Raw genomic sequence first — 27,930 nt, 5'->3', positions numbered from 1 at the left:
TCCAGCAGCAAATACATTTTATGTTGAAAAAATTTTTTAACCCAAAATTTTCCAAACTTCCTTGACCACTGGCCCTTTTTTCAGTAATATCTTAAAATATGTGGGAACTAGTGCTTTAAAAATTATACTTTGGGGATCACTGCTCTGATCTCTAAGACTGCGCTTTAAATACAGATAGAAATAAAAATGTGTTGAATTTTTAAAAAACCCAAAACATCATATTAAAATTTACAATATTGAGTCCCTCCAGTGAATCCTGGTAGCCTACAGGAACACATTGACTAATGCTGAATAAGAGAAGTGGTTATAAAAGCCAGTTAAAAAAAAAACAATAAAAGCTTTGACTCACACTAAGCAAACTTCAGAATATAGCTCACAGGCTGGTCTGAATTTAATGAGATTACCTAGATTTTTTTTTTTTTTAACCAAAATCGACCAAACTTAAATTTTCTAAAAATATAATTACAGTTATTGAGAGATAATTAACCAATTATCTGCCTTTGGGACAAATTAACAACTCAAGAAATATAATAAATCTCTTCTTGAAACACCATTATTTCCTTTCCTCTGGTTATAGAAATTCCAAAATATCAATAACTCTTAGATTACTTTGTTTTTTAATAACAACAGAATGGAAGTTTTTATGCTCTTCAAGTTTAGCGATTTACAAATAAATCCAACTAACAATATGGCAATATAATTTTGCAGAACGGTATTATTGTTTTTTCACTTCTGTTGAGTCAGTTCTCATTTATGTTGCACACAGACATGAGATTACTATCTGGACTAACTTCTAAGTTTCAATGAATATACTCCTAAGAAAAGTCACAACACCAGAGCAGCAGTTATAAAAATTAAGTTACTGAATACAACCTCTCATCAGAAACTCCACAGAATTTCCAATAAAATATCCAAAAATCTCTTAGTTCTCCCTGATCAGCCCAACCCTAAAGTGTGTTAAGTAAGCTTTGATAAACAAGAACTGCATTCACCATGTACTATACTCACAGAGGCGGGGCCGCGAACTGCACAGACTCACCTCACTCTTTCTTTGGAGTCTCCAAATGTCTCCTTTAAGTGTGTCAAGTCAGGATAATAGCTTTCAGGAGGTGATATTATTTCCACCAAACCAGAACTGATTTCTTTAGAAAATCTATCATGAGAAAGGTTAGTTGAGTTATTTAAGTTCTGTGGGATTTGATTTATCTTCATGCCCAATTAACTGTGTTAACATAAAACACATCAGTAAGGTATACTCTTATGGTCACAATGTGTTCAATGAAGTGATTAGCAAGAAAATACAGATTTTTCCAACAGCGCAAGGTTTTTTAAAAAGAATGCTTTAAAAACTGTAAAATGCCACTACCCTCAGAGTAGCATGGAAACCCTAGGCCAACTGCAGGTATTACTTTCCCCAAAAGCATAAGGATTTTAAGAAATCAAATCAAGGTGCACAGAAAAAGAGAAGCTGAAGAAAAACAAACTAATGAATGTGTGTCTATATATATGTATTTATGCATAAATCAAAATTCTTCAATTTTCAGGAAGGTTTAGTTGTGGGTTATACACTATGTGTCATTCTAAACTAGCATTTCTCAACTGGGAGCAACTGTGTCCGCTGCGGGAACACTGAGCAATAATGTCTGGAAACATCTGGCTGTCATTAACTGTGGGCAGTACTGACATCTAGTGGGTAGACACCAGGGATGCTGTTACAGCACCCTACAACGTGTGAGACCATCCTCACAACAGAGAATTATCTAGACCAAGATGTCAACAGTGCCAAGGATGAGAAATTCTGTTCTCAAGTTTTTCCAATCCGTCTTTACTGACTCGAATGTAATTTCATTCTTATTTGCATTCTCTCTTATTTCATTTTTGCAAATCTCCACAAAATGCCTGTGCAATTAATTACCTGCCTTCACACAAATGTTCTCAGGGCTTAACTGCACTTTTGTTTTTTGGTGTGGTTTTCCTACAAACTGAGGGAAAAGGGAATCAATGGACCCACTGCATGAGCACCACAGACCTGCCATGTGGCCCATAGGTAGAGGGGCCAGGACTTACTGCCCTGGTCCTATAGCAAGGAGTCGAGGCTAAACTGTGTTTCCATGAGGCTGCCAAGAAACTGAGCACTTGAGGAAAAATCTAACAAATGAAGTTTAATAACAAATTATGCATATATTTTTTTAAATCTCTGGTTTTAGCATCATGATAGACAAATATAGAGCCATATTTTTTTAAACCTAGAGTTGGTAAATAATTGTTGCTTCTCTTTTGTCTTTTTAAATAGAAAATATGTCTTTTGGGGGCAAAAAACAGATACAATTCAATGAAGAAACCCATATCAAGACAAACTTTTATGATGTCACTTTTAAAACGATGAAGGCAATATTTTAAAAACTAATGATACATGAAATTTACTAAGCTCTCTAAATGTTAACTGTGATGTGCCTTGCTCACAGTAAATCATTCCTCAAGCTTTGCAGAACGAAAGAACAGATTTAGACATAGTTTAGCACCGAAGGTTGAAACTGCTACATGACTATCTGCCCTGACAGCAGAAAAAAATTTTATTAAATTTTTTTAATAAAAAAGTCAAGGTGACATTGATCAACAAAATCCAATGTTTCAAGTATATAATTTGACAGTCATATATATATTGCATTGTGTATTCACCACCCATACTTAGATTTTCTTCTGTCAGAAAAACTTTTGCTTGGTAAACAGAAGGTGGAAAGATTTACATAATCTCATATGACTCTCTCTCTAATCACTGTCTTCCAGATTAAAGAGTTATTTGATAATGTAACGTACATATAACATTCAAGTCTTTTCTATAATGAAATACACCAATTTATCCCATCAGATAACTGGATAGATATGCACCTACTTTATGACAATGTAAAAGACCAATTATAGGTGGCCCAAAGAACACTGAACTCCAAGAGAAATGAACTACAAAAGGCATTTTTTTAGCAGAAAGCGAAGAGATAACAGTAATGATTATTTTCACTTCCATAATTAAGAACAACTTACTCTTTCTCCAGGTTGGCTATAACACCGTGTACATAATCAATATCTGTCTGGGAAAGAAAAAAAATTGTACCTACGTTCATTGCTTTTATATTTTTATTTAACTTTTAATACTGAACTCAAAATTAAATAATTGAAACATTCATCGAAAACATTACGTTAAATTTTCAGACAATTTAATGGGATTTGCATTTCTGTATTCTACTTTATTGTACCACTATAGACCACTGAGTACTTACTAATCCAATAAGCAGATAGCTGTCTTTATTATTTTCAACTGTCTATATTCAATTCAATAGAAAAAAACTGAGCACAGAATTTCTACTTCTAAAACATCCAAACTAAGTAAAGAATAAATAACAGATACTATATGCTATAGGGGAAGATTTTCCACTTGGAATCATAAAATCTAGGTTCAAGTTTGCCTCTGTAGCTACTGGCCTGTATAATTTAAAGTAAGTCACTTCTATCGCTTCTCAGCCTTTTGGCTAAGATCAAGTGTAAAAGTAAGTCACTTCTCCGAGACTCAGTTTCCTGTCCTATCAAAAATAAAGGTGGGAGGAAATAATACCTCGGAGACTATAATATTAAATGATAAAAATATAATAAAACGCTTTGGTATTATTCTGTATTATTATTATCAGGCTGACAATGAGAACCCAAGTCAAGAGCACTTTTACCACAATTAGAAATAAACATTTACCAGACTTGTGTACTTTTAAATTATATACATATGACGATCCAAAACCCCTACCAATTTTAAATGCAGTGGTAGCTTATATTAAAATGCTTGATTATTGAAAGAAATCAATTATGCATCAAGTTTGATCTATGTGATAATGTCTGGCAAAATGCTTAAAACTTAAAGAAAAACAAACAAAAAAGATAAAGCTTAACCCTGGAAATTACAAAACTTTTGAATGATAAAATGTTTTATAAGAGGTTTTCTTGAAGAATATTTTAACTTTAATTTTTTAATTAAAAGTAATCCCTATTTTTATCATTAAATTAAAAAACTTAAGATGAGACATCTTATTAAGACCACAAACTCTTAGGAACTATGGAGATACAACTGGACCACAGCTCAAAACCCTCTGTACTTTCCTATATAAACACAAACAGTAGGGATGTCTTTTTTGATAAATTATCATCCACATATTTAACCAGTGAGTATCTTACTACTCATCAGGCTCTAATTTTGAAGAACATGATCAAGACTTTGTTTATAAAAACTTTAATAAATTTAGCAACAACCTGAAATTCAATCTGATACGCATTTGCTGAGTGCCAGTTATTTTGCCTATCCAAGGAAAAGAGGAATGCAAATATTAACAAGACCAGCTCCCTGTCTCTACTAGGCTCTCTAAGGAGGGGGAGGGCAAATAAACTTATGTGAATGTAGATTTATTATGTAATTGTATTAAAATTTATGAAATGCAAATGCTCCATATCTAATACTACATATAACTCTCATGTTGCATGCTAATTGACAGAACTAGCAAAAGATTCGCTTGGACTGTACTTGGTGCCACTTTCATATGGCAGAATCAACCCTTCCTAGCATTAGCTGAGGAGGCTCTTCTGAGGGTCATGTAACTGGCCAGAACACACATCTGTGACTCCATCAGGGCCTCCACTTGCCTTTCCCCCACTCAAATGTTGGCAATAAGACAGGCAGTCTCTGAGATCTGGGGCTTTCTTGATTTAAGAGAGCACTTTTTTCTGCAATTTTTTAAAGGCATGTGGAGACTTCTTAAAACATAGTATTATCATCCAATTCTGAGAATATATCTGTGAATTTAAAATTGGGATATGTATATTCTAGGGGTATGTAAACACGGTATACTTAGGATAGGTGGAAAGTGGACATATGTAACAAGAGCATCATGAAGAATCAAGCATTCTTCATGATTAAGTGAAGTTAAATATTTTTATATTAAAACTAGGAGATATTACTGATACATACTACAACATGGATGAATCTTGAAAACATTATACTAAATAAAAGAAGCCAGTCATGTATTATATGATTGCACTTATATAAAATGTCCAGAATAGAAAAATCCAGAGAGACAGAAAGTGGATTAATAGTTTCCTAGGGTTGAGGAGAGAGTGAGTGGTATTAATGGGTGATGGCAAAGTTCCTTTTTGGGTGACAAAAATTTTCTAAAATTGATTGAGATGATGGCTGTACAACTGTGACTTTAAATAGGTGAACTGTATCTTATGTGAATTACAAAAGAAAAAAAAACCTAAGCAATCAAGTTAAATGTAAAAAAACAAGTATTTTAGATTGTGCGAGTGGAACTGCGGGAGTACAAGGTCACACGACTTCTCTTAGGGATATATAAGGAAAAATTTAAGAAGCATTAAATCAGGTTTAAACAAGCCACTAATACTGACCACAATTCACCAATATATACTCATGCGTAGAACAATTCATCAAGATACATATTTGGCTTAAGAATCAATTAAACCCTAGTAAGAGATAAGTTCCCATCTTTGCTATTATAAATCAGTAATTTGTAAAGTCCCATTTGAAAAGAAGTACAGCTTTGTGAAACATCATGGCCGTCAGAAAACTGCAACAAAGTCAACTGATTTATTTCAGGGAGACCTTCAATTAAAATCAACCAATCGCTTTTGAATATGCCACAACTGCTGTGTTCTGTACCACTGCACAGAGAAATGTGTGAAGCAGAGATCTGAGTAAAAGGATACTAAAAATAAATTATAGAAATTCATTCTAATGGCCCAAAGAATAAAATAGAAAGTTAGAGGGAATTTCCTATGAAAGAAAAAAGAATGTTGCAAATGTTAGAGACCTGAGGCTGCTGTAAAACGGTTACCCAGAGGAAAAAGAGAAAGAAATTTTAAGGACCAAATTAAAAGAGCACATAGAATTAAAAGAACTGAGTTTTAAATAACATGAAGAAAGGTAAAAATTGGTTTTAAAAAAGGTTCTTCTTATGTAAATTTACTACTGTCTTTCTAGTCATTTCATTCCACAAATACTTACCCAGTGCCTACCCCATAAGCTGGGAGATAAGTGGATATATATACATATATATATCCATATCACAGCCATATTGTTAAGTTCTGAGTACAGATTACTAAATAAAATAGACAAGATCTCTGCTTTGTGGAATTTAAAACTAGTGGAAAATGCAGTTCATAAAAAAGTTATATATACATATAACTGTTTAAGTGCTAAAAAAGAGTATACGGTAATAGAGAAAAACAGAGATGACCTATTTAAACAGGATTGTCAAAGAAAAGTCTCTCTGATGATTTGACATTTAATCCTAAATCTGATGTTTCTATTCAAATCTACAAAAATAAACAAAACACTGAACGGAATACTGTAGGTTATTTAGGGCTTTGTTAATTAGGGCTTTTACTCTGACCAGAGACAGCATATGTGCAAGACAATCCACTGGAATATATCATACTGTAAAATACTCCAGTTTTGATATATTTTAGAGGTATGTTATTAATTTGTAAATACACTACACACACACACACACACACACACACACACACACACACACACACACACACACACACACACACACCTAGGAACACATGATTAATGGGATGCTGAAAAGCCCTGATCACACTGCTGTACTGGGATGAGTCCTGGTAAGACACAAAGATTGCATTAGCCAAAGAGGTTATAAGATGGTCTCTGGAAAGAGGCCACAAAAATAAGATGATAACCACTACCTATCACGGTGACTTCCTAAATAACATCTTACGACTTTATATCAATAGGTGGATAATGGTGTTCAAGTCTTCTCTACCCTTACTCACTTTCTACCTGTTCTAACAAGTTCTGAAAGAAACTATACATGATCTTAAAGGACTTACTTGGGACTCAAAATGGGCTTGTGACACAGCAGGAAGCCATGGCAGGTAAGCGAGCACAGTGGATGGGCCCTCAGGTTGCCCACCTGAATAAGGGATAGAGGATGAAGTTCCTCTCTTTAAAGGTGCCCAAACAGTTGAATGTTATCAGGTTCTATGTAGCATGAACACCGTGTAATGTTGATTGACGAAACATAAGACAATTCATCTAAGAAAACACTTGAAGAGTTTGTTCCAGTGTCTCTGGCTTGCATCTTTTTTTTAGCAAGAGTCTGCTCTACAATATTATTACCTTTCTTTTTCTGTACATAAAGTGTCTTTTCTTTGGCTTCTTTTTAAGATCTCTTTATCTCCAGTTTTCGGCAATTTTATCATGACATACTTTAGAGTGGCTTTCTTTGTAATTATTCTACTTAGGATTTGCTGGACTTCTTGAATCTACGAGTTTATACTTTTCATCAAATATGAAAAAATTTCAGCCATTATTCTCTCCCTCTAACATTCCAATTTCACGTGCGGTATACCAGTTAATATTATCCCATAGGTCACTGAGGCACTGTTCTTTATTTTTTGTTCTTTATTTTTTCAGTCTTTTTCTCTATTTTATTTTGGATAGATTCTATTAAGTTCATGGACCTTTTCTACTGTGTCTCATTTGATAAGAACTTGCGGCGAATTTTTAATTTCATACGCTGTAGTTTTATTACTTTATGTTCCACTTGATTCTTTTACATATCTTCCATTCCATTCCTCACTGTGTTAAGTACCTGAAAATGTTTATAATAGTTGTTTTATTGTCCTTATCTGCCATTTGTAAATACGTTTTTATTGGCTACATTTTCTTCTAGGTAAAAGGTCACATTATTTTTGCTCCTTGGCATTCTAACATTTTTATATAATACTGGATATTATAAATTCTACATTAATGAGTTTCTCAATTTTGTTATCTTTTAAAAAGTACTGTGCTTGATTCTAGCAGACAGGTATTTGTGGATCAGCTAATCCCTTTGAAGCTCTGCTCTGGTTTGGTAAAGAATGACCACTTTAAGGACAGTTCAGCCCTCACATGAAGGTGCTGACCCCTCTGAACACTCCAGATAATTACGAAGGATGGGCCACTCCAGCTGGTCAGACCTTGGCCTGTGTGAGCGATGGGAACTGTCCAGCTTACAGCCCCCCGATCATTCTTCTCCCAGACTTGTGGAGTTCCAGCCTGTGCATGTGGGGCCCAAAACAATCAAGGTTCAAAGGGACCATCATTTTCTGTGTAGTATGCTCCTTTCTGGAACTCTGCTCTGCAACTTCCAGATGTTGTCTTTAGGATTCTGCTTCCTGCAACATGATCTGAAATGTGTCTCTGGGCAGAAAGTTGGGGCAATCGTGTTGCCTGCATTTATTTTTCTCTCTCTCTCTCTGGGAATCACATCCTGCTCAGTCTGCTGTCTAGTGTCTGAAAACAAATGAATCTACATTTTGTCCAGTTTACTAGTTCCTTACAGCAATAAGGTAAGTCCAGTCTTTACTAACTCCATCACAGCTAGAACAGGTGCAACTTTACAGAATAAGGAACCAATGAGAATTCTAGAAAGGTAATATGTACAAGTGACAAATCAAAAAGACTAAAAGGATAGGCATGTATGAGAATAAGGCAGGCAGCTCATAATAAATTTTATTTCCCTATGGTCCAAGAAAAAGCTATTCCTACCTACCTAATAATTATAATACTTTAATTTAATGCAAATGTACCAAAAAGGCTAACAAATACCACAATTAGCTTTGCTAGTTTCTAAAATGGTCAAGCTGTTGAAAGAGTAAGAAAGAGGAAATTAAAAGGAAAGAGGAGGAAAAAAGACTTCTTCATTTCCAATATATCCACCATAGCCTTTCTTCCTTTCCTTCTCCTACTCTGTTGATGCTCATTTGACCACCTCTCACTGCCTCCATAACTATCTTAGTTCAAGCCTGTTGGATTATTGCAATTCTAAATAATCCTGTTTCTGCCCTTACCAAAGCAACAAGCGTAAGCCTTTTAAAACATGTTACTCTTGCCAAAAATGAATAACTGCAATCTCATTATGAGAAAATATCGGACAAATCCAAATTGAGACAGTCTACAAAATAATTTACTAGTACTCATTAAAAGTGCCCAAGTTCATAAAAGACAAGAACAAAACTGAGGAACTGTCATGGATAGGAAGAAATTAAGGAGTCATGTGGTATTTCAGCATTAGATGCTGAAGCAGAAAAGTGACCTGAGTTGGAAAAACATGGAAATTTAATAAAGTCTATACTTTAGCTAACGGTATTATATCAATGTTAAGTTCCTGGTTTTGAGCATTTTATTAAGTCACATAAAATTAAGCTACCTAAGTTAACATTAGAACAAGCTGAGTGAAGGGAATATTCAGTATTATTTTTACAACTTTTCTGTAAATCTAAAATTATTTCAAAATGCTGTTTTAAAGTGCCCTAAAGAAAAAAAGTCAAGTGTCTTCCCTACTCAAAACCCTCAAATGACTTTACATCTTAATTAGAGCAGCAGCTGGCAAAACAGAACTGCTGCCTGTTTTCGACGCCTGCTTTTGTAAAACAACACTTTATTTGAACATAACCCCACCCATTCATTTAAGTAGTGTCTACAATTGTTTTGGGGCTAGAATAGCAGGGTTAAATAGCTGCAGCAGAGACTGTATAGCTTTCAAAGCCTAAATATTTGCTATGTGGCCCAGTCCTCTGATTTAGAATAAAAGCAAAGTTCTTACAATGGCCTATAGTGTACTACGTGATCTGGTCCACCTCACTCCTTCTCTAACCACCTCACCTTTTCTGCTCCAGCCACGCAGGCCTCTCCATGCTGTTTCACAAAATGTGCCAAGCAGTATTTTGGCCTCAGGGCTATTTCTCTGCTGAAACTGTTTCATTCTCATGTCCTCAGGTCTGTGCCCAAATGTCTTGACCTCTAATAAACCATCCCTGCAACCCTGTCCTCCCTTTTCCTGTTCACTCTGATTTACTCTCCACAGGCTCACTACCATCTTACACACTATATATTAGTTTTTTATCTGTCCTCTATAATGTAAGTTTCATCAGGCGAAGACTCTGTTTTATTCAATGACATGCATACCTAGCACTTACCGCCACTGTTTCAGTAAATATGCGTCGAATTACAAGCGAATTTTATGGGCTATTATATACACATACAACTTCTTCCCAATCGACATTTTTACAATTTACAACCAATGCATAAATAAACATCTTAAAATCTAGCTGCTTAAAAATTACAGGCCAAAATACTGTTGCACTAACACAGTAACCTGTTAAAATCGAGAACAGAAACAACTAACAACTAGACAGAAAATCAGCATGTCTACAGGAGGCTTGAAGGGCACTATCGATCAACTTGACCTAAGAGACATCTACAAACACTCTCAACAACGGCAGAATTCACTCTTCTTAAGCACACATGGCACTTTGTCCAGGGTAAGTTCCACATGCAAGTCCATAAACAAGCTTTGAAATACCCTGGAACCTTGTTCACAGGCCCCATGTGCTAGTTTCATAAACAAGTACAGGAGCCCGCCTTATCCACGGCTTTGCTTCCCGCGGTTTCAGTTACCCACAGTCAACTGTGGTCTGAAAATATTAAATGGAAAATCCCAGAAATAAACAATTCCTAAGTTTTAAATTACATGCCATCTGAGTAACGTATGAAATCTCATGCTGTCCTCCTCCATCCTGCCTGGGATGTGAATCACCTCTTCATCCAGTGTGTCCACTCTATATGCCACCTATCTGTTAGTCACTTGGTAGCCATCTTGTTTATCAGACTGACTGTTGTAGTGTCATAATATTTGTTCAAGTCACTCTTTTTTTAATAATGGCCCCAAAACATAATAGTGATGATGACAATTCAGATATTCTGAAGAGAAGCCAGAGAGTGCTTCCTTTAAGTGAAAAGGTGTGTAGGTACAGGAAAAACATAGCACATGTAGGGTATAGTGCTATCCGTGGTTTCATACACTGGGGTCTTGGAACATATCCCCTGCGGACAAGGGTGACTACTATACTGATCAACTTAAAAGATCTGAAAGCATACAAAGTCTGTCCTCTGACTACAATGGAGTTGAATTAAAAATCAAACAGAAGAAAATTTGAGAAATCCACAAATAGGTAAAAATTAAAAAACATATTTCTAAGTAAACTATGGGTGAAAGAAGTAATTACAAGTTAGAAAGTATTTTGATCTGAATGAAAATAAAAACCTGACATATCAAAATTAATGGGATGCAGCTAAAGTGATGCTCAGAGAAAAAATTATAGCTTTAAATTGCCTATATTAGGGAAAACAACCCTTTCCAACCAATAGTCTAAGCATTCACCTTAAAAATCTAGAAAAAGAAGAGCAAGCCAAACGAAAAGCAAGCAGAGGGAAATAACAAAGAGTGAAAATTAATGAAACAGAAAACAGAGAAATGATAAAGTCAATAAAACTAAAAGTTGTTCTTTAAAACGATCAAAGAATAATGTCAACAGCATCCCTGATTAGCATGACAGGGAGTCACTTCACCTGAGGGCTGGCCAGCAGGAACTAAAAAAGCCAAAAGGTCTCAGAGGGAGAAGAAATGAGGAAGGGAAAAGCAAAGGAAAGGGGGGTTGGAAAAGTGAAGACAGGAGACCGCTGTTTAATACTATAAAGAAATTTGTGGAACTACTAGACTCTTACACCATGTGCACGTAGAACTGATACTTACAAAAAAAATACAAATCTTTATTTTAAAATTGACAAATATTACTGTGTAATGTGAGACTACAAGTTAAAAGCACAATCTATCATCTAATGGATATTTTTAAAAAGATTTTTAATTTCTTCTAGTATCTTCCTCATTGCAGTACTTCAATAAATACTTGTTCAATGAGTGAAAGAATACTTAGAATGAAATCTGTACCTTTGCTTTTATTAAAAATAAGACTAACAGGTAATTATGAGAGCTTGAGAAAACATGACTACAGAGAGGGCTACTATCCATTGCTGATGCTACTGCACTTCCCAGGTGCTCTGGGATGTAAAAATGTTCCAAAACATTCAGGTAACACATAGACTGTCGAACTAGAAAAGACTAAGTCAATTATATGGTGTTCACCCAACTGCACTGACATTACACATAGTTATCAATGAGAATCAAAGATACCAACCTATGGGATACAGCTAACAATGCTCAAAAGAAAAAACATTCATTTTTACATTAACAAAAATAATGAAAATAAATCAATTTAGCATCTGGGACGAGGTGTTTGTACAGTATAAAATGGAACTAACAAAAGCAGAAAAAATGTTAAAAGACATAAATTAGAAAAAAAAGAGAAATAATAATAAACCCAAAGATAGTTTTTAGAATAATAAATATAAACAGGTTCACTAACTAACAAATCCAAAAAGAGGGAGGAGTACAAGTATACACATGTACACAATGAAATCAGGGAGTTGCTCCACTCTGTATAAAGCAAATTTTAAAACCTGGATAAAATGTAAAATTTTCTAAGAAAACATTTTATCAAAGTTGACAAGAAATATCAATAGCTCTTTATATTCTAATATGAAAAGTTAATATTATACCATCTATGCAGAAATAGGGAGAAGGAATACCCCCATATATACCCGTTAAATACCTCTGAATGGGTACAACCACAATCAAATAGTTGTTGCCAGTGGAGATGGTAAATCGGTGGCTAGGGGACAGCACTAAAGGAAGACTTTTCAAGGTATACAACACACGCATTTATAATTTTTAAAGCATATGATTGTATAATCTATCCAAAAAATTTAAGTACATAGGAAATGATTCCTAGTAAATAAAATATATAATAGAAAAATAAAAAGCAAAAAAACCCCACAGCAATTCAATCAATTCTCTCTGGTTATTCAATTTCTGAATTCATTTATAAATCTACCTGCTCTGCAAATTTCTGCCCATAGGTGAGCTGACTAACAAGCATTGTTAACCCAATTTAAATAAAAGAATTTAAAGTAGGCTTAGTAAAGGTGTCAGGCACTCTGACTATAAAATACAAACTAAAATATGTACAACGGTAAAACGAGACAACTCAATAAAAAGCAAAACTGTTTTCATGCCACATATTAAACACTCAATGAAGGGGAAATTCTCTAAACTTAGTTTTTCAGAGACCATCTTTAGGTGCTTTTCTAACATGATGAATTTACTATTTCATTACAGAATTTCAACTTGAATTCTTCTGTTTAGAAACTTAAAACTTAAACATGCCTTTGGGATGTTTCTAGGCAAACTGCAGAAACAGTGTGAATAATTAGAATGATATCAAGATGAGCTACCTAAACTTGTCTTTCCAAATTCTCAGTGATCTTTATTGGTTATCATCAGCAATGTGGCTTTTATGATTTAGGCAATATCCTTCCTGAAGCCTGCCTCCAACACTCACTTTGTCTTTTCCTTTCACCTGGAACAGCATGTAGCCACCTACCCTGTGAATCCATGTTGACTGTTCTGTTTAGGTGGCAACTGAGGTGCTTTTGAACAAGATACAACCTGTATCAGTCAGGATCTTAGCTGCAACCAACAGAAACTGACGTGGGCAGAACAGTCAGAAGAACAAGGGACTAAAAGATGATGAGAATTCACAAAACCTCCAGTCTGCCTGAGGAACCAGGATAGGAAGGTGGCAGAAATAAGGCTGGACCGGCCTGATATCACAGAATGCTCCCAAGCCACAGCTTGCAAAGCCCTCACCATCAGTCCTTGATGCCTCTGGACTCTGCCCCTGTGGCCCCTGGAAAGACAACACTACCCCCACCACTGGTTATCACCAGAATGGACTGTCCGCAATCTCCACTTCTTTAGAAAAATATTCCTTCTAAATATATTTTCTTATTTTCTGTTACTGGTACATAGAAATATAAACTGATCCTATATCCAACCACCTTGATAAATTCCCGTTATTTCTAATCATTTGTGTCTGTTTATTCCTTTGGGTTTTCCATGTCATCTGAAAATAATGATGCTCCACTCAAAGTCCAGGATGGGACTAGCCACTTGGCTGCTGGGACTGGTAAAGCAGGCATCTGACACTCAGTTTCCCTGGCTGGAGGGTGGCACTTCCTTTCACCAAGACTCATAAGACAGGGAATTCTCCAAATATAAGAATGGGAAAGGAAAAATAATTTTTCCTAAAATCCAGAGTACAATGTAGGAAAATGCTTTGTCAGAAATGATCATAAATGAGAAATAATATAAATAACGATACAGTATAACAAGAACTTTAATAAATAATAGCATAAAATATATAACAAAAAATTAGGAGGCAAACAGACAAAAGATCATTAGAATACAAAACTATAATTAAATTATAAGTAAAACCAGAAACAAAAATGAAACAATTAAAAAGTGAACAACCACACTTGAATCATTTCATGCGTCTGTCAGAACAACTAGAATTCGTTCCTCTCAACTCCTTCTGCAATTCCAGACTGGAGTCAGTGAACTTTCAAATAATGCATCGAGCTAACTGGCTAAAACCTTGCATGTCTCATCATATAAGCCCAACAGACCCCTAAGGGAGAAATCACCAGAGAGAAACAAAGAACAAAATACAGCTAATAATTATATTTCTGTCTCTCATCTCCTCCTACGGGGGCATTTTATGGTCCCTCTTTCAAGAAAAAAGAATACGAAGAACAGAAAGTCAAACAGGGACGAAGAGATTATGCTACCCTTTGCTGTCTATGTGTATCTTCTCCAGTTCTTTTGCATTCTTAATTTACTCCTCATATGTTAAAGTGGACCAGAGATAATTCAGTCCTTCACAAAAAATTGAAAACGTTTGTAAAAAATAAATTTACTTTTGCCTATTTACTCTAGATTAATTTCAAACGGGAGACAGTTTTATAAAGGGGATGAGCTGGGATCTACAGGATAAATAAGAAAGAGAGAGGAAGCGGTAACGTTTAAGATTAAGGAATAACACAAACGGAACTGAGAACACACAGGTCCACGGAGTGAACTGACAGTAGGATGACTTAGAGCGCAGACCTGTTAACAATATGAGGTAAAGAACTTTTAATAAACAGATGGGAAACCTGTAAAAGAAGCAGACTAATTTAGTTACGGACAGACTGAGTTACCCATAAAATAGTTCAAATAATGTCATCAAATAGGTAGCTGGAAATACCAACTCAGGGAGAGGCGAGAGATCTAGATCTAGAAACTATCCCATGTATAGATCGAGTGAAAGCCACAGAATACACACTTGTTACTAGTGTTAGATGGGCCCCAGGCTGCCAGACACTTCGGTTCAAGGTACTAATCAAGGTAAAACCAAATGCAGTAATTAGCAATCTTAAATTGCCCAAAGGCAATTCAATGAACTCTGTAAATTTTTTCCTCTGTTCAGTGCAGATTTTCTTCCAACTATAAAAATTCCATATAGCTAAGCGTACAAATCCTGCAGTTTAGGAGCGGGGTCTCCAGAGTTCAGAATGCTTCCAACACGCACCGCCACTCCCGTGTGAGCTTGCTGTGCCTGCAACACCGGTGACCTCTAAGGCTCGGTGACATTATTCTCATCTTAGAAATGAAGAAACTGAAGTTGCAGAAAGAAAAACTAACTGTTCAAGTGGCAGTGAGTGGCAGAATCCAGGCCCTGAACACAGGCCGTCTGACTCCAAATCCAGTGTTATCACATCTTAGTGATCAGATGAATGGCTACGGCAAGAGGGTCTTGAATCTTTACATGCACTTATCTGTCTATACACTGAAAGCTGTTTTTCAAGTGTATAAATATAGCTTTTTTCCTTTTATACTATTAGAGCTTTTTTCTAATAAAAATCAATACACTCATTGTAAAAAAATTTTTAATTTTATAAAATTGCATACAATAGAAAGTGGCATTCCTCATAATCCTAATTCTCAAGATACCTGCTATGACCATTTTCTCCATTTTTAAAAAATTAATGTACATGTAGAGCTGTAATACATAAGTCTGTGTGCTATATTTGCACACCTGCAAATGTTTCTACTGGGTTAATTTTTAGAAGCAGAATGCTGGGTCACAGGATATACTTTAAATTTTAGTACCTATTGCCAAAGTGCTTTCCAAGGAGGTTGCACCAATTTCTACTGGTACACAATATGCAATTACTTAAAATATACAATTTCTATAAAAGACAAAAAAATCACAAATGAAGTTCATGCTAAAGACAAATATGTCAAAAAGTTTTCCTCTCAAATATGAAAATTTCTTATGAATCAAAAATCACCAAAAAAAATGAGCAAAGGCTATAAAAATAATTACAGACGGTCAAAAAAACCTATAAACCAACATTTAACCCCATGCGGTAAAGAAATCCAAATTAAACAAAACTTGTATCACATTTTTATATAATACATCACACTGACAAAAAATTTAAAGACTGATAGTATCTAGTAGAGCACAGGAACAGAGAAACCAGCCCTCTGTCAGACTGCTGGAGGAGGAATAAACTTGCTCAACTTCTGCAGGGTGTTCTGGCTACGTATGAACATTTTAATGTATATGAACTCTGACCTGGCAATTCCACATTCAGGAATTGATCCTACCTCAGTAACTACACAAAGGACACAAAGATTGATTTATAGTAATGCTCAACACCATGTTGAAAATAATAGTAAAAACTTGGCAACAATCTAAATGTCTATCTATCAGAAATTAAATTATGTTAAAACCATACAATGGAATATTTTGTAGCCATAAAAAAATGATGCTGTAGTATTTCTTTTCGGCATGAAAAAATGTCCCTGATATTAAAATATATATAGAACATATCCATTTATATATATGTATACAAGCCACAGGAATATTTTCTTAAGCTATATTTCAGAATATCAATATTTATATCTATATGGAGGAAGAGCATGCAAATTTTCAGTACACATATCTGTAACTGTTCTGAACATTTTCATTTAGAAAGATACAGGAAATACTGAAAAGGTGGGAATCAGTGGGCCAGAACCAGAAGATGTTCTAAATCCTTTCACATTCTGAAATTCCATATAATAATTAAGGAAATAATTACTCCAGGGTGCTTTTTCATTATTTATGAAAAACTTGCTCAAGATTTATTCTTTCCCTAGATCTTTTTAAGAAACTAAAATACAAGTAATATAATATTCCTCATTCACATATTTATACTTTTTTGAATAATAATGACAGCTGCATAAAAGGGAGTACTTGGGAGGATGGAGAAGGGGTGGAGAGAATAGAGATGACAAAACCCTGGCCTAGGATAAACCTCTCTTAGGTATCAAAACTCCCAAAGAACAGCAGTGCAAATCTCCAAATTCAGGTCCTAGAGCTAGAAATGGGGACTCACTGTTCTCAAAGATCTATGTATGTGATGTGACTCCACTGAGGACGGCATGCTACTCCTGGGTTGTGACTGCAGGACAGAAGTTAAGTCAAACATAACAAGATAACAAACGACATAACTTAAACTATCAGATGAAATATATTATTGTAGACTTTACTCATCACATTTAAAAAAAATGCTTATAAAAGTATATTCAAATATTCAATTATTGTTTCAACTCTTATTATATGTAGTAAAAAATAACAATTAAATAATTACCTCTCCTATGAAGACTACTATTACACAGTCCAATTTCTCTTCAGGATATAGATTGTCAATAAGGGAATGAAGAGTTTCCATGAGGTAAGATTTAACTTCTCTCTTCACTGTAGGAATTCCCATTACTATTGAAACTGAAATAAAATAATGATAGTAATTATATAAAAAGATTTTACAAAGACAACACAGAAAAACACCACTATTTCGAAAGTATTATACTCGCTCACGTTGATAAAAATAATTGAGGGATCAAAATATACTAGAAAGAAAAATAATCAAAGGATATACAGACATATACATAATACTATAATCCTTTTCCACATGGCTTATCCATAAGAAATAATGTTAAAGAACCAATATAAATGAAGGATATTAAACTCACATTAAAAACAAATGACTATAAAGTATAAACAACATATTTAATTATACAATTAAACCTCAGAAACACTAAACACATCTTAGAGATTAACGTCTCACATCTCATGTATACGATGCACCGAGAACACAACGCCCCTTCTGTGGTTTCCTTGTCAAAAACACATCACCTCAGTCTAACCATGAAGAAGCATCAGACACACCCAAATTAGGGGAATATTCCACAAAATAATTGGCCAGGACTCTCAAGTGTCAAGATCAGGAAAGACAAAGAAAGAATGAAGAACTATCCCTGACTGAGGAAGACTAAGGAGACATGACAATTAGGTGAATTGGGATCCTGAGCTGAATCCCAGAACAGAAAAATAATAATGAAAAAAAAAATTACAAAATGCGCATAGGAGCTAAGGTTAGTCAACAGTATAACATCAAAGTAAATTCCCTGGTTTTGACCACAGTACTATTGTTACATAGATGTAAACATTTACAGCAACTGAGTGAGATATGTGGAAACTGCGTACTATTTATGCAACCATTTTTTTGACTCTAAAATTTCAGTTCTAATATAATGCTTGTTCTGAAATGCAAATATGTTCCTACATCACTTAGTATATTAGGAAACAATTTCAGTACGTTAACTTCAAATTTGCTTATGCGCATTTTTTTCTCTCGAACAAGAACTCACTAGGTGAATGCAGAAAACTGTACCCATTTGAATTGAGTTCAGAACAGAGCAGCATAGAAATACACAAAATGCATACACCTCCAACATCTACCAGCTGCTTCGGCTTGCAGTGTTGCTATGAACCACACCTATCCACATCTGGTGTTACAACTTTCTGCCATATTTCAGAGAGCCTTGCACCACTTTCCCAAAGCTTCCAAGCTGCAGTCCTTCTGAAGCTCACTTTAACAAGCAAACCCCAGGTCTTTTTCAAGGTAGAATACCATACATATTATAGTAATTTTGTATTTCTTAATCACTTAACGTGTGTAAAATTGTGCCACCATTTTTTACTAGGTTCTTACCTTTTTTTATATGTAATTGACAAAGTTTTTGAGTGTTGTAATCCTAACCCCATTTTTCTCATATTATTGTACACAATTCTGCATAGTGCAATAATTTTTAGGAATGCATATACTGTTATAGTAAAACTGTATTTCACAGAAAGTTCTAAAAAGTAACATCTTTTAAGAAGTCTTAGTATCCTACGTGTCATATATATCGGTAGAGAAATACTTTGCAAATGTTAAAAACAATTAAGTCTTAATTATGTAACAATTTATTGGGGATACTACAACATACTTAGAATTCACAGAATTCTAAAGCTAGAAGGAAGCTTAAAGATCATGGATCAAGGTGTCTACCACCATGATTCTGCAGATAAGGAGAGTTTAAGGGATGTCCCTAAAGTTCCACATTCTCCTCTTCCATTTTGAGACAAAAGAGTTTAAGGGCTCAAAAAGAGATTTGTTGTATTTGTTCTGAACGTATTTACTAAAAACCTGTTAAAATAGAAGGTGTTATTCTAGCTGATAGGGATATGATAGTAAAAAACACAGATATGGTCCTTGCCTAATTGGAATATTCTAGAGGAGAGGAAAAGATAAAATAATACAATCTTCGAGGGTAATATGTACTATACCAGCTAAAACGTGGCAATATTAGAAAGAGTAGTGGGGGAGGGAAGGGAGAAGTACCTGTATAGTGTGGGTCATGGAAGGCCTCTCTGATATCAACTGAGCTGGTAATTAACAATGAGAAAGAACAGAGAAAGAACATTTCAGAAGAGGAAATAGCAAGGCCCTGAAGAGACAATGATCTTAACATAGCTAAGAAACAGCTAGAACAGAATGTGTCTAAAGCAGAATGGGCCTAGAGTCAGAGAATTAGGGGGTCAAGACCACATAAAACCTTAAATTTAGTTTTAATTCTGAGTGTAAGAGAAAGCCATTGCAAAGTAGTAAGAAGGGGAGGGACATTATCCAATTTGTAATTTTAAAAATTTTCCAAATTTTGTGGAAAGACACAAAAGTGTTACAAGCAAAGGCATCTGGAGATCAGTTAGGGAGTGACCGCAGTAATTAAAGGAAAAGATGGTAGTTTGAATGAGGGTGTCTGAAGGCGAAGAGGCATGGGTGGATTTGGGGCATATTTCAGAGACTCTCCTCAATGAGGTTTAAGACTGGGAGAGACAGAAGAGGAGGTCGAATGGTGACTTGAGTGTGTGGCTGGGGACCGTCTTGTGAGAACCACACGTGTGAGGGGGAGAGGCCCCAAATCAGGACATCTGTTCTGACAGTGCTATCCCAAGATGCTTGGAGATAGGATGCGTTATACTGGAAGCAGGTTTCCATATACTTTAATCTATCTCAGGATTTACAGTAAAAGTATTTTAAATATTTAGAACAAAGAATAAATGTACAACATCTATGACACAAAGCATTCCAAAGAAAGGTTAACTTACATGGAGTTCGAAGATTCCATTTATGGTAAAGGCAAAATACATGCTGCCCCATTTGCAAACACAAATGGTATAAAGTTATAATGCAAACTGTCTACTCCCTACTAGTCTCGGGTTAAGTTCAGATGGCATGTTTAGAGAAGCCATTTTCCTCGAATATAATGTTTTGGAGTCGAAATTTAAATTCTTTAGTTTAAGACAAGGCACTCAAGGACTTCAAAAGCATGAAAAATGAAAGTACTGATTTTAGCTAAACTCACAGAGAGTATCCATGTTTGTGATACTTCACAAAATCACCATAAAAAAGACAGTTTTTCCTGTCTTCTGGGTACAAAGTAAGATGGCACTTCCTGGTCCCCATGGAGCTGGGAGAGTAACGAAGGGGGTGTGACTAGTAATGAACAATGAGTCACCCCTGTAACCTGTGGCTGAGCACGTGGAAACTCCTCAGAGGTGTGTCTCTTGCCCAGCACAGCAGCCAACAGCACTGGAGGTGCTGGCGACTGCTCAGCCAGCCTGGGTCTTGGAGTGACCAACACTGCACAAATCCGCCAACCCCAATGGACTGACATGCACTTGGAGCTAAAAATAAATAAAAGAACCCTGTTTTACTTGGACCACTGAGATTTGGGGGTTGTTAGTCACCCAGCTTGTCCTATTTGATACAACGTCCTTCTATGGCTTACAGTCTAGAAAATGTATGTATTCTAAGGGATCAGAGTTCAGAATAAATATCTTAGATATGGCCGTATCATCCTTCTAGGGAGCAGCAAGGTAGACAAGGAACCAAAGAGAAATACAGCCAAAGGGCTGGCTGAACTACATTGTTCTACTGAATTATTTCCAGTATTTCCTATTCAAGTATCAACTGTGTGTCTGTAGTGCATTATGCACTAGACAGTCTAAATGCAGTCATAAGATGAGTAAGGTAGCTGCCTCACGGTGTTTATAATTTGGTGGTGTATCAACTGTTATTTCAGTTTTCTTCAGCTTCTTTGGGAAGTTTTCAAATAGTACTTATTTCCTTTATGATCAAGAAAAATTTAGGAACAATCTTAATTTGGCATTCTTAATCATCGATTACTAGTCTACCTTCAGTTTTAACTGAATTATTTTCCTTTTTCAATTGATATTCATTGCTAGTCAAACGTTTTTGGCCTATCATGCTGCCTAAGGTTTGATTTTAGTGTATATATTTGATTTTAGTGATTTATTCCCCACTTCTTTCCTTATATTCCATGGCACTATGTTTATCTCTACTGTCTAGTCGTACCTTCTCTGTCTTCATTCACTTCATCTTTCTCTTTCCTGAAAACTAACTGCTAGAGAACCTTCAAGGCTCTAGGGGAGCCTAGGGGAGCTCACCCATCTTCGTACTGCCAAAAACCACTACTTGAGAATGCCGACTTGTAAAATTAAATCTAACTCAGATCTTGTCTTCAGTCCCAAATCTAAGTATCCAACTGCCTATACTCCACTGTGATAAATCAAAATCATCTCCTAACTTAACATATCCAAGTTGAATTTTAATCCTGTTTTGCAAACTAATGCTGTAAAACTTTTTATTGTCCCTAATCTCGGAATAGCACCCACCACTCGTCCAGTTGCATGATCCAGAAACCGAGGACTTATCCTTGACTATTCCCTCCACCTCAGATCACAAAACCAGGCCACATATGTCCTCATACATTCAAAAAACTCCTAAATCATCATCTTTCTGCCTCTACTACCATCACTATTACCTCAAGTACAACAGCCTCCTACTCAGCCCTTTCACATCTACTCTTCTTCCCACATCCTCAATCACTCTTCTCATAGCATCAAATATGAGCTTTGCAAAATTTATATCTTAAAAGTCATCTTAAATAATTCCTGCTTAAAACACTTCAGTGCCTTCTTTCTTCTTAGAATGAAAGCCCAAATCCTGTATATGGTCTGCAAGGTCCTGCATGGTCTGGCCTCAATACATTTCTAGAGTCTCATCTTGTTTCATGCTTCCCCTCACTCTACACTTCATCTATACTGGCCTCCTTCCATTTTCTAGAACATTCCATCACAGGACTTTTGTGGTGCTCTTCTCATTTTCTGGAATATTCTTTTCTCCCATGTGGTAGACAGAATAATGTCCCCCACAGAAAGATGTCCATGCTCTAATTCCTGGAATTTGTAAATATATTACCTTATATGGCAAAAAGGACTTTGTGGACCTGAGAATATTGAGATGGGAAGGTTATCCTGGGTTACCCAGGTGAGCCTAATGTACTCATCAGGGTCCTTAGAAGAGGAAGGCAGGAAAGTGAGGATGAGGGAAAATGTGACAACAGGAGCAAGAAGGTCAGAGTCAGAGAGATTTGAAGGTGCTATGCTTTAAAAATGAAGGGGCCAAAAACTAATGAATGTAGTCAAGAAGCTGGAAAAGATAAGAAATGGACTCTCCTCTAAAACTTCCAGAAGGAACACATCCCTGTCAACACACTGATTTCAAGACTTTTGACCCCCGAAAATATAAGATAATAAACTTCCGTTGTGTCAAATCACTCAGTTTGCAGCAATTTGTTATAGCAGAAATAGAAAGCAAATACACCCATTTTCAGCAGTGAACTACATACTCCAATCTCAGGTCAAATGTATTTTTTAAGACTTTCCTATGCTCTTTAATTAGGTCCAATGCCCTTTTTATACGTTCTCAAAGCATCCTTTATATCACCACTTAAGGCTCTAAACTGTGCATTATTTATATACTTGATTATCTAATACATTCACCCTTGAATTGAAGCACCACACTTGCAGCCATGTCTAATTTTGTGTACCAGAGTACCTGGCTAAGTGCCAGGCACAGAGCTGGTGCTCATGGATGTTTTACTTTAGCAAATACTTAAAAAATGGCCTGTTCTCCACCACCAATCGGTAACACCATTTGGGCAGGTGACCTTTAGGTCTTTCTCCAGCCATCCTGCTCAGCACTCAATGCCCTTAATTTGAAGACCTGTGTGTGTCTTCAACCCAAAAAAGTTTTCTTCTATTATATATTTATTTCCTCTCTTCACTCTTTGTTCACTCCTTCTGAACTTCCTATTAGATGGATGTTAAAATATCTGTCGGCCCCAATTCTTTGTGCCTTTTTTGCTGGAATAACTACACAACCTTTCTGATCACTAATTTGATCTTCAGCTGTGTCTACTCTGCTTATCAGTCCATGTATGTCTAATTTTAAATATAATCATTAAAATAAAAACACAAAGATTTCTAACTAATTCTTTTATAAGTTATGAATTGTTCTCTCTCGTTCCTCTAAAAATACATTGATTATTTTTGTTTTTAAATTATAATGTGCTTGCTCTAGAAATTCAATTTTCTTGAATAGTAAGCCATTCATGATGTTGGTTTGCTTAAGTATTTGGTAATGTTACTGTGCCAGATGCCTGTTACCCACTGTGGTCGCTGTGTCTATTTGCTGTAGCCTACCACTGAGGCTACAAATTTTGTGATAGGCTCTGGATGTGGTATGGGTGGAGTGGGCTGGTAGTTTTTGTTCTGGATGTGAGAATTCCAGTCCCCTTCTGGAGGGTATGTAGATGCCTGAAGCACCATTCTCCCCTTTTAGCCTTAGAAAGGCTTAGTTTACCTGGTCTGACTGCTATTCTTTAATCAGCCTGACTACTGAAGAACAGAATTTTTTAGCAAGAAGTCATTTTCCTTTGATCTAAAAAACAGAAGTTCTTAATATAAAGTCCCTAAATAGGTCTTAGGACACCATAAAACCCAGAAATTACATACGAAATTACTTTTCCTATGTGCAGTTTTAAAATAAGAGGGTAGTTTTACAAGGATATCCAAAGGGTTCTGTGACTCCAAAAATGTTAAGATTCACTGCCTAAGGATTTAGGAAGGAAGATTTTTAAAGTAAATGTGAGGATTTTCCTGTTTCCTGTTTCCTGAGTCTGCTTTCTCTCTCAAAAATATTGTCAGCTTAATAAGAATGTTAACTACTGGTTGACCAAGATTTCATTATATTTATGATGGATAAAATAATAAACAAATGGGATGGAATAAATATCTTCAAAAGAGAATGTCACATTCATAAAATAAGAACAGACTACTATAAAAAATCTATTAGTAGTTCTAAAATTTTAAATGACTTGAAAAATACTTGTACTACTTCTTTTCATTTGGTATTCTTATTAATAAAGACCAACAAATGCACTAAATGGCCAAGGCACCTTACCCTAAAAGTGATTATTAAAGGGAGAGATACGATATCAACTTCAGAAATAATTAATGATCAATGTTCTAAAGAAAATACTTTAGAATATGCTATACATCGTATTTGTCTTTTTATATCTAGTATCTTCTAAATATTTCCTGAATCATAAAAAAAGAAAAGACTTGGTCTGAACATGCTATTTTAGGAGTTATTACCTCTTTTTATAAGACAATGTATAATTTTATATAATTCATAAGACAGAAAGATGACAGAACTAAAAAAGATGAATATAAAAGCTTATAGATCAATTAATATGAGAAAATGTGACCCCCCCCGCAAAAAAAACAGTAAAGTACCTAAGAATCCTACTGAATCAAAAGCAGACTAAATCAGCTTTTCAAAAACGTTACCACAAAGACAAATTTCAGTATCTATGAAGTCATGGTTTTGTCATTTGTTAAAGACGTATAAAGAGACCGAAATAATGTTTTGGTCTCTACAGTTAAAACTCTACAAAGAAAAATTAACAATGTCAAAGTGGAGGAATGAAAACATAAGGGAATAGTAAACAGGTCCCACAAGGAAAACCCAAGAAGCTCTGATAGCTCTAATGAAAGGGGAAAAAAAAAGCTATAAATTATCTCTTGGTTATAATAGAAAAAAAGAAGCAATCCAAAGTATGTCAATTACTTCATGAAAGATAAAATAAAGGTAACTATATACTTCCATCTCTTTAGGAAAAAGTAGGGACAGACATAAGACTTTCTTGACATGACTGTAAAAGCTATTGTTGAAATAAGATACAAGGAGAAATAAGTCATCTCTCCACCTCTCAAATTTTAAAGTTAAAAAAAAATGACAAAGGTTTAAACATTTTTCTACCTGGAGATGAATGAGCTTGAACTAGATTTCTCATTTTCTTTTTCAGCTCTATTACTCTGGTCTACGGAGAAAAATGTACAACTCCTTTCAACGTGGACTTCAGAATGAGTCCTAAACAAATCTACTATGCCCAGAAAAAGAATTATTCTTTGACCTGCAGACTTCTAATGGTCAATGTAGTACTCAATTAAGACCAGCAGGACAAACACAATAAGAAACAAAATAAACATACCTCCTGTTCTTCCATTACCAATCTGCACAGCAGGTTGAAGGCTTCCTTCATTTTGAAATAAATGAGGCAAATGATAATAAATGCTTGGCACTTGAAGAGACTTTTTGCTTGTTAACTCCTTTAACAGCTTTATGGTATTATCTGAAACACAGAAGTATAATTAATCCACAGGTACACCTTACTTATAGATGTTGAGGCTTTTATAAATATAGCAATGAAATTTATGAAAACTAGAACTAAAGAATTTTCTTTCCTCATTTCATACTTTGGTGAATGAGATCTCCATTTAAAATGAAAAAGAGGCTTTTGTAGCTAAATTAAATACTCTATCAAATTTTGGTGATAATGTGATAAATGTTTCAGCTATTTGGAATAGCATCAAAAACCCTAAAATATTTCTGTCCTATTATTCAATAATTTCCCTTTTAGGACTTTAACTTCCATGCATTCACTAAGTATTTAGTGATTACCTATTCTGTTCCAGCCACTGTGCCTTGTGTTTGGAAATCAACAGTCATCAAAACACAGATTCCGTTTTTAAGAAAGTCACAACCTAAGGAAAATAATTTAAAGATGACCAGAAATGTGTCTGATTTATATACAAAGATGTTCACTACAGAGCTATAAAGTGGCAAGAAAAACCATCCAGGAAAATCCTATTTGCCAATTATAGAAAAATGTTTAATACATTACAGTACGGAATTAGCTGTCAAATTATACAGCCATTAAAAATGGTATTTTTGAAGTTATTCAATGACAAAGTAAATGCTAACAGCATTACTTCAAGAGTAAAAAAATCAGGCTATAACACAATAACAATTCTGAAGAAAAATATTCATGGAAAATAGAACCAAAATGTTTTAACAGAAATCATTTATCAGGAGGCTTGTGGGTGATTTATTTTTATTACCTATATCATTCCATAATTTTAAATGTTACTGTACCATAATACAAATTTCAGAATCAGAACAGGAAATAAAGAGCATGAAACTTTAATAAGGTAGTGACAAGAGGAATTAATGGTAAAGGATTAGAACTGATGATTCTAAATAAAAGGTATATTAAACTTAAAAGATCATGTAAATTTGAAGGCACCTGATTATTTGCATGTTTCAATGTAATAATCAGAATAGCACAGAAACAGAGAGATGATTACTCTGATGAGAAGTTCTCAGAGACGGAACTAGTCAAATATCCCCAAAAGTATCCATTATAAAACTTTGTATTTTTTTCTTATAAGTCAGATATAAGAGCACTAATTGCTTCAAATAGCTCAAAGATTATCTAGAATGCATCTGAGGTCCACATAAGCCACAACATAAACATGTAAAGCACAAAGTTAAATTTTAATCTTTTTGAATACAATTATAAAAACATAAAAAAACACTATTGTCAATGAAATTTATAGTACTGAAATTTGTCACTATTACTCTCTTAAAATAAAATCTAGCAATTAATAAAAACTGTCTTGTAATTTACCATAATAGAAAGTTTTGTGAAAGGTAGCAAATGCTGGCCGATAAGCTACTCTACACAACTTTCAAATAAAATACTTTACATAATCCTTTGAAAATATAATCCTTTTATAAAACCAAAAATACTATTTGTACCTGAAAATTTATTCAATGTGTTCTTTCTTCCATTTGTTTCTGCTCCTACACGCCTGAACTGCTGTACAATGGCACTTAGTTCAGAAGAGCGCTGAGAGATTCTGTGTTCAGCTATTCGAAGACGTTCTTTCAAAGCAAGAAACTCTCGTTGATAAGCAATCAGTTTTTCTAGAAGCAAAACCAAGTTATCAGTATATTTCTTTAAAAAAAGAAAAAAATCAAACACCACAATCAAAACAGAAATGTAAGGTTAGGAATTTTATAGTCACATTTTCCAGAAACGGATATTCATTTATGTATTTGCTGATAACAAAGTGAAAATAAAAAAAGCCCTGAAGAGTTATATAACAAAGCTATCTACCACTAAGTGCGCTCTGAAGATCTGTAAGAATGTGAGCACTTTCTCCTTAGCATGTCAGAAATTTAAAGATAGGGAGAAAAAGACAAAGGTATTAGAATTAATACTTCAACTATAAAGACCACATGTATGAAGACAGAGAGATGAGGCACTGAAACGGATGATAATATAGCAGAATCATTCATTTCCATAGGCTAAATGTTTCCTCTGTGCTTCCCATTCTGCAAAGGTTTCCCTAGGCCAGACTTTAGGCAAAGTCCTGATC

The 27,930-nt window shown here is 35.0% G+C and overlaps 1 protein-coding gene across 1 annotated transcript in view; it reads right to left on the bottom strand.

Annotated features, from left to right (window-relative positions):
* The window catches only part of MGAT4A (mannosyl (alpha-1,3-)-glycoprotein beta-1,4-N-acetylglucosaminyltransferase, isozyme A), a 92,348-nt gene that overhangs the window by 24,223 nt on the left and 40,195 nt on the right, over nucleotides 1-27,930 (bottom strand). Inside the window, exons 2-6 of the mRNA XM_011381959.2 lie at nucleotides 27,308-27,475; nucleotides 25,698-25,838; nucleotides 17,540-17,673; nucleotides 3,040-3,086; nucleotides 1,040-1,153 (exon numbers count right to left, since the gene is read on the bottom strand). Of these exons, the coding sequence (XP_011380261.1) occupies nucleotides 1,040-1,153; nucleotides 3,040-3,086; nucleotides 17,540-17,673; nucleotides 25,698-25,838; nucleotides 27,308-27,475 (604 nt within the window). The remainder of the gene's footprint in view (nucleotides 1-1,039; nucleotides 1,154-3,039; nucleotides 3,087-17,539; nucleotides 17,674-25,697; nucleotides 25,839-27,307; nucleotides 27,476-27,930) is intronic.

Source organism: Pteropus vampyrus, unplaced genomic scaffold (genome assembly GCF_000151845.1).
Source record: "Pteropus vampyrus isolate Shadow unplaced genomic scaffold, Pvam_2.0 Scaffold461, whole genome shotgun sequence".
Taxonomy (NCBI): Eukaryota; Metazoa; Chordata; class Mammalia; order Chiroptera; family Pteropodidae; genus Pteropus; species Pteropus vampyrus.
This window is presented reverse-complemented; position numbering and strand designations above follow the sequence as displayed.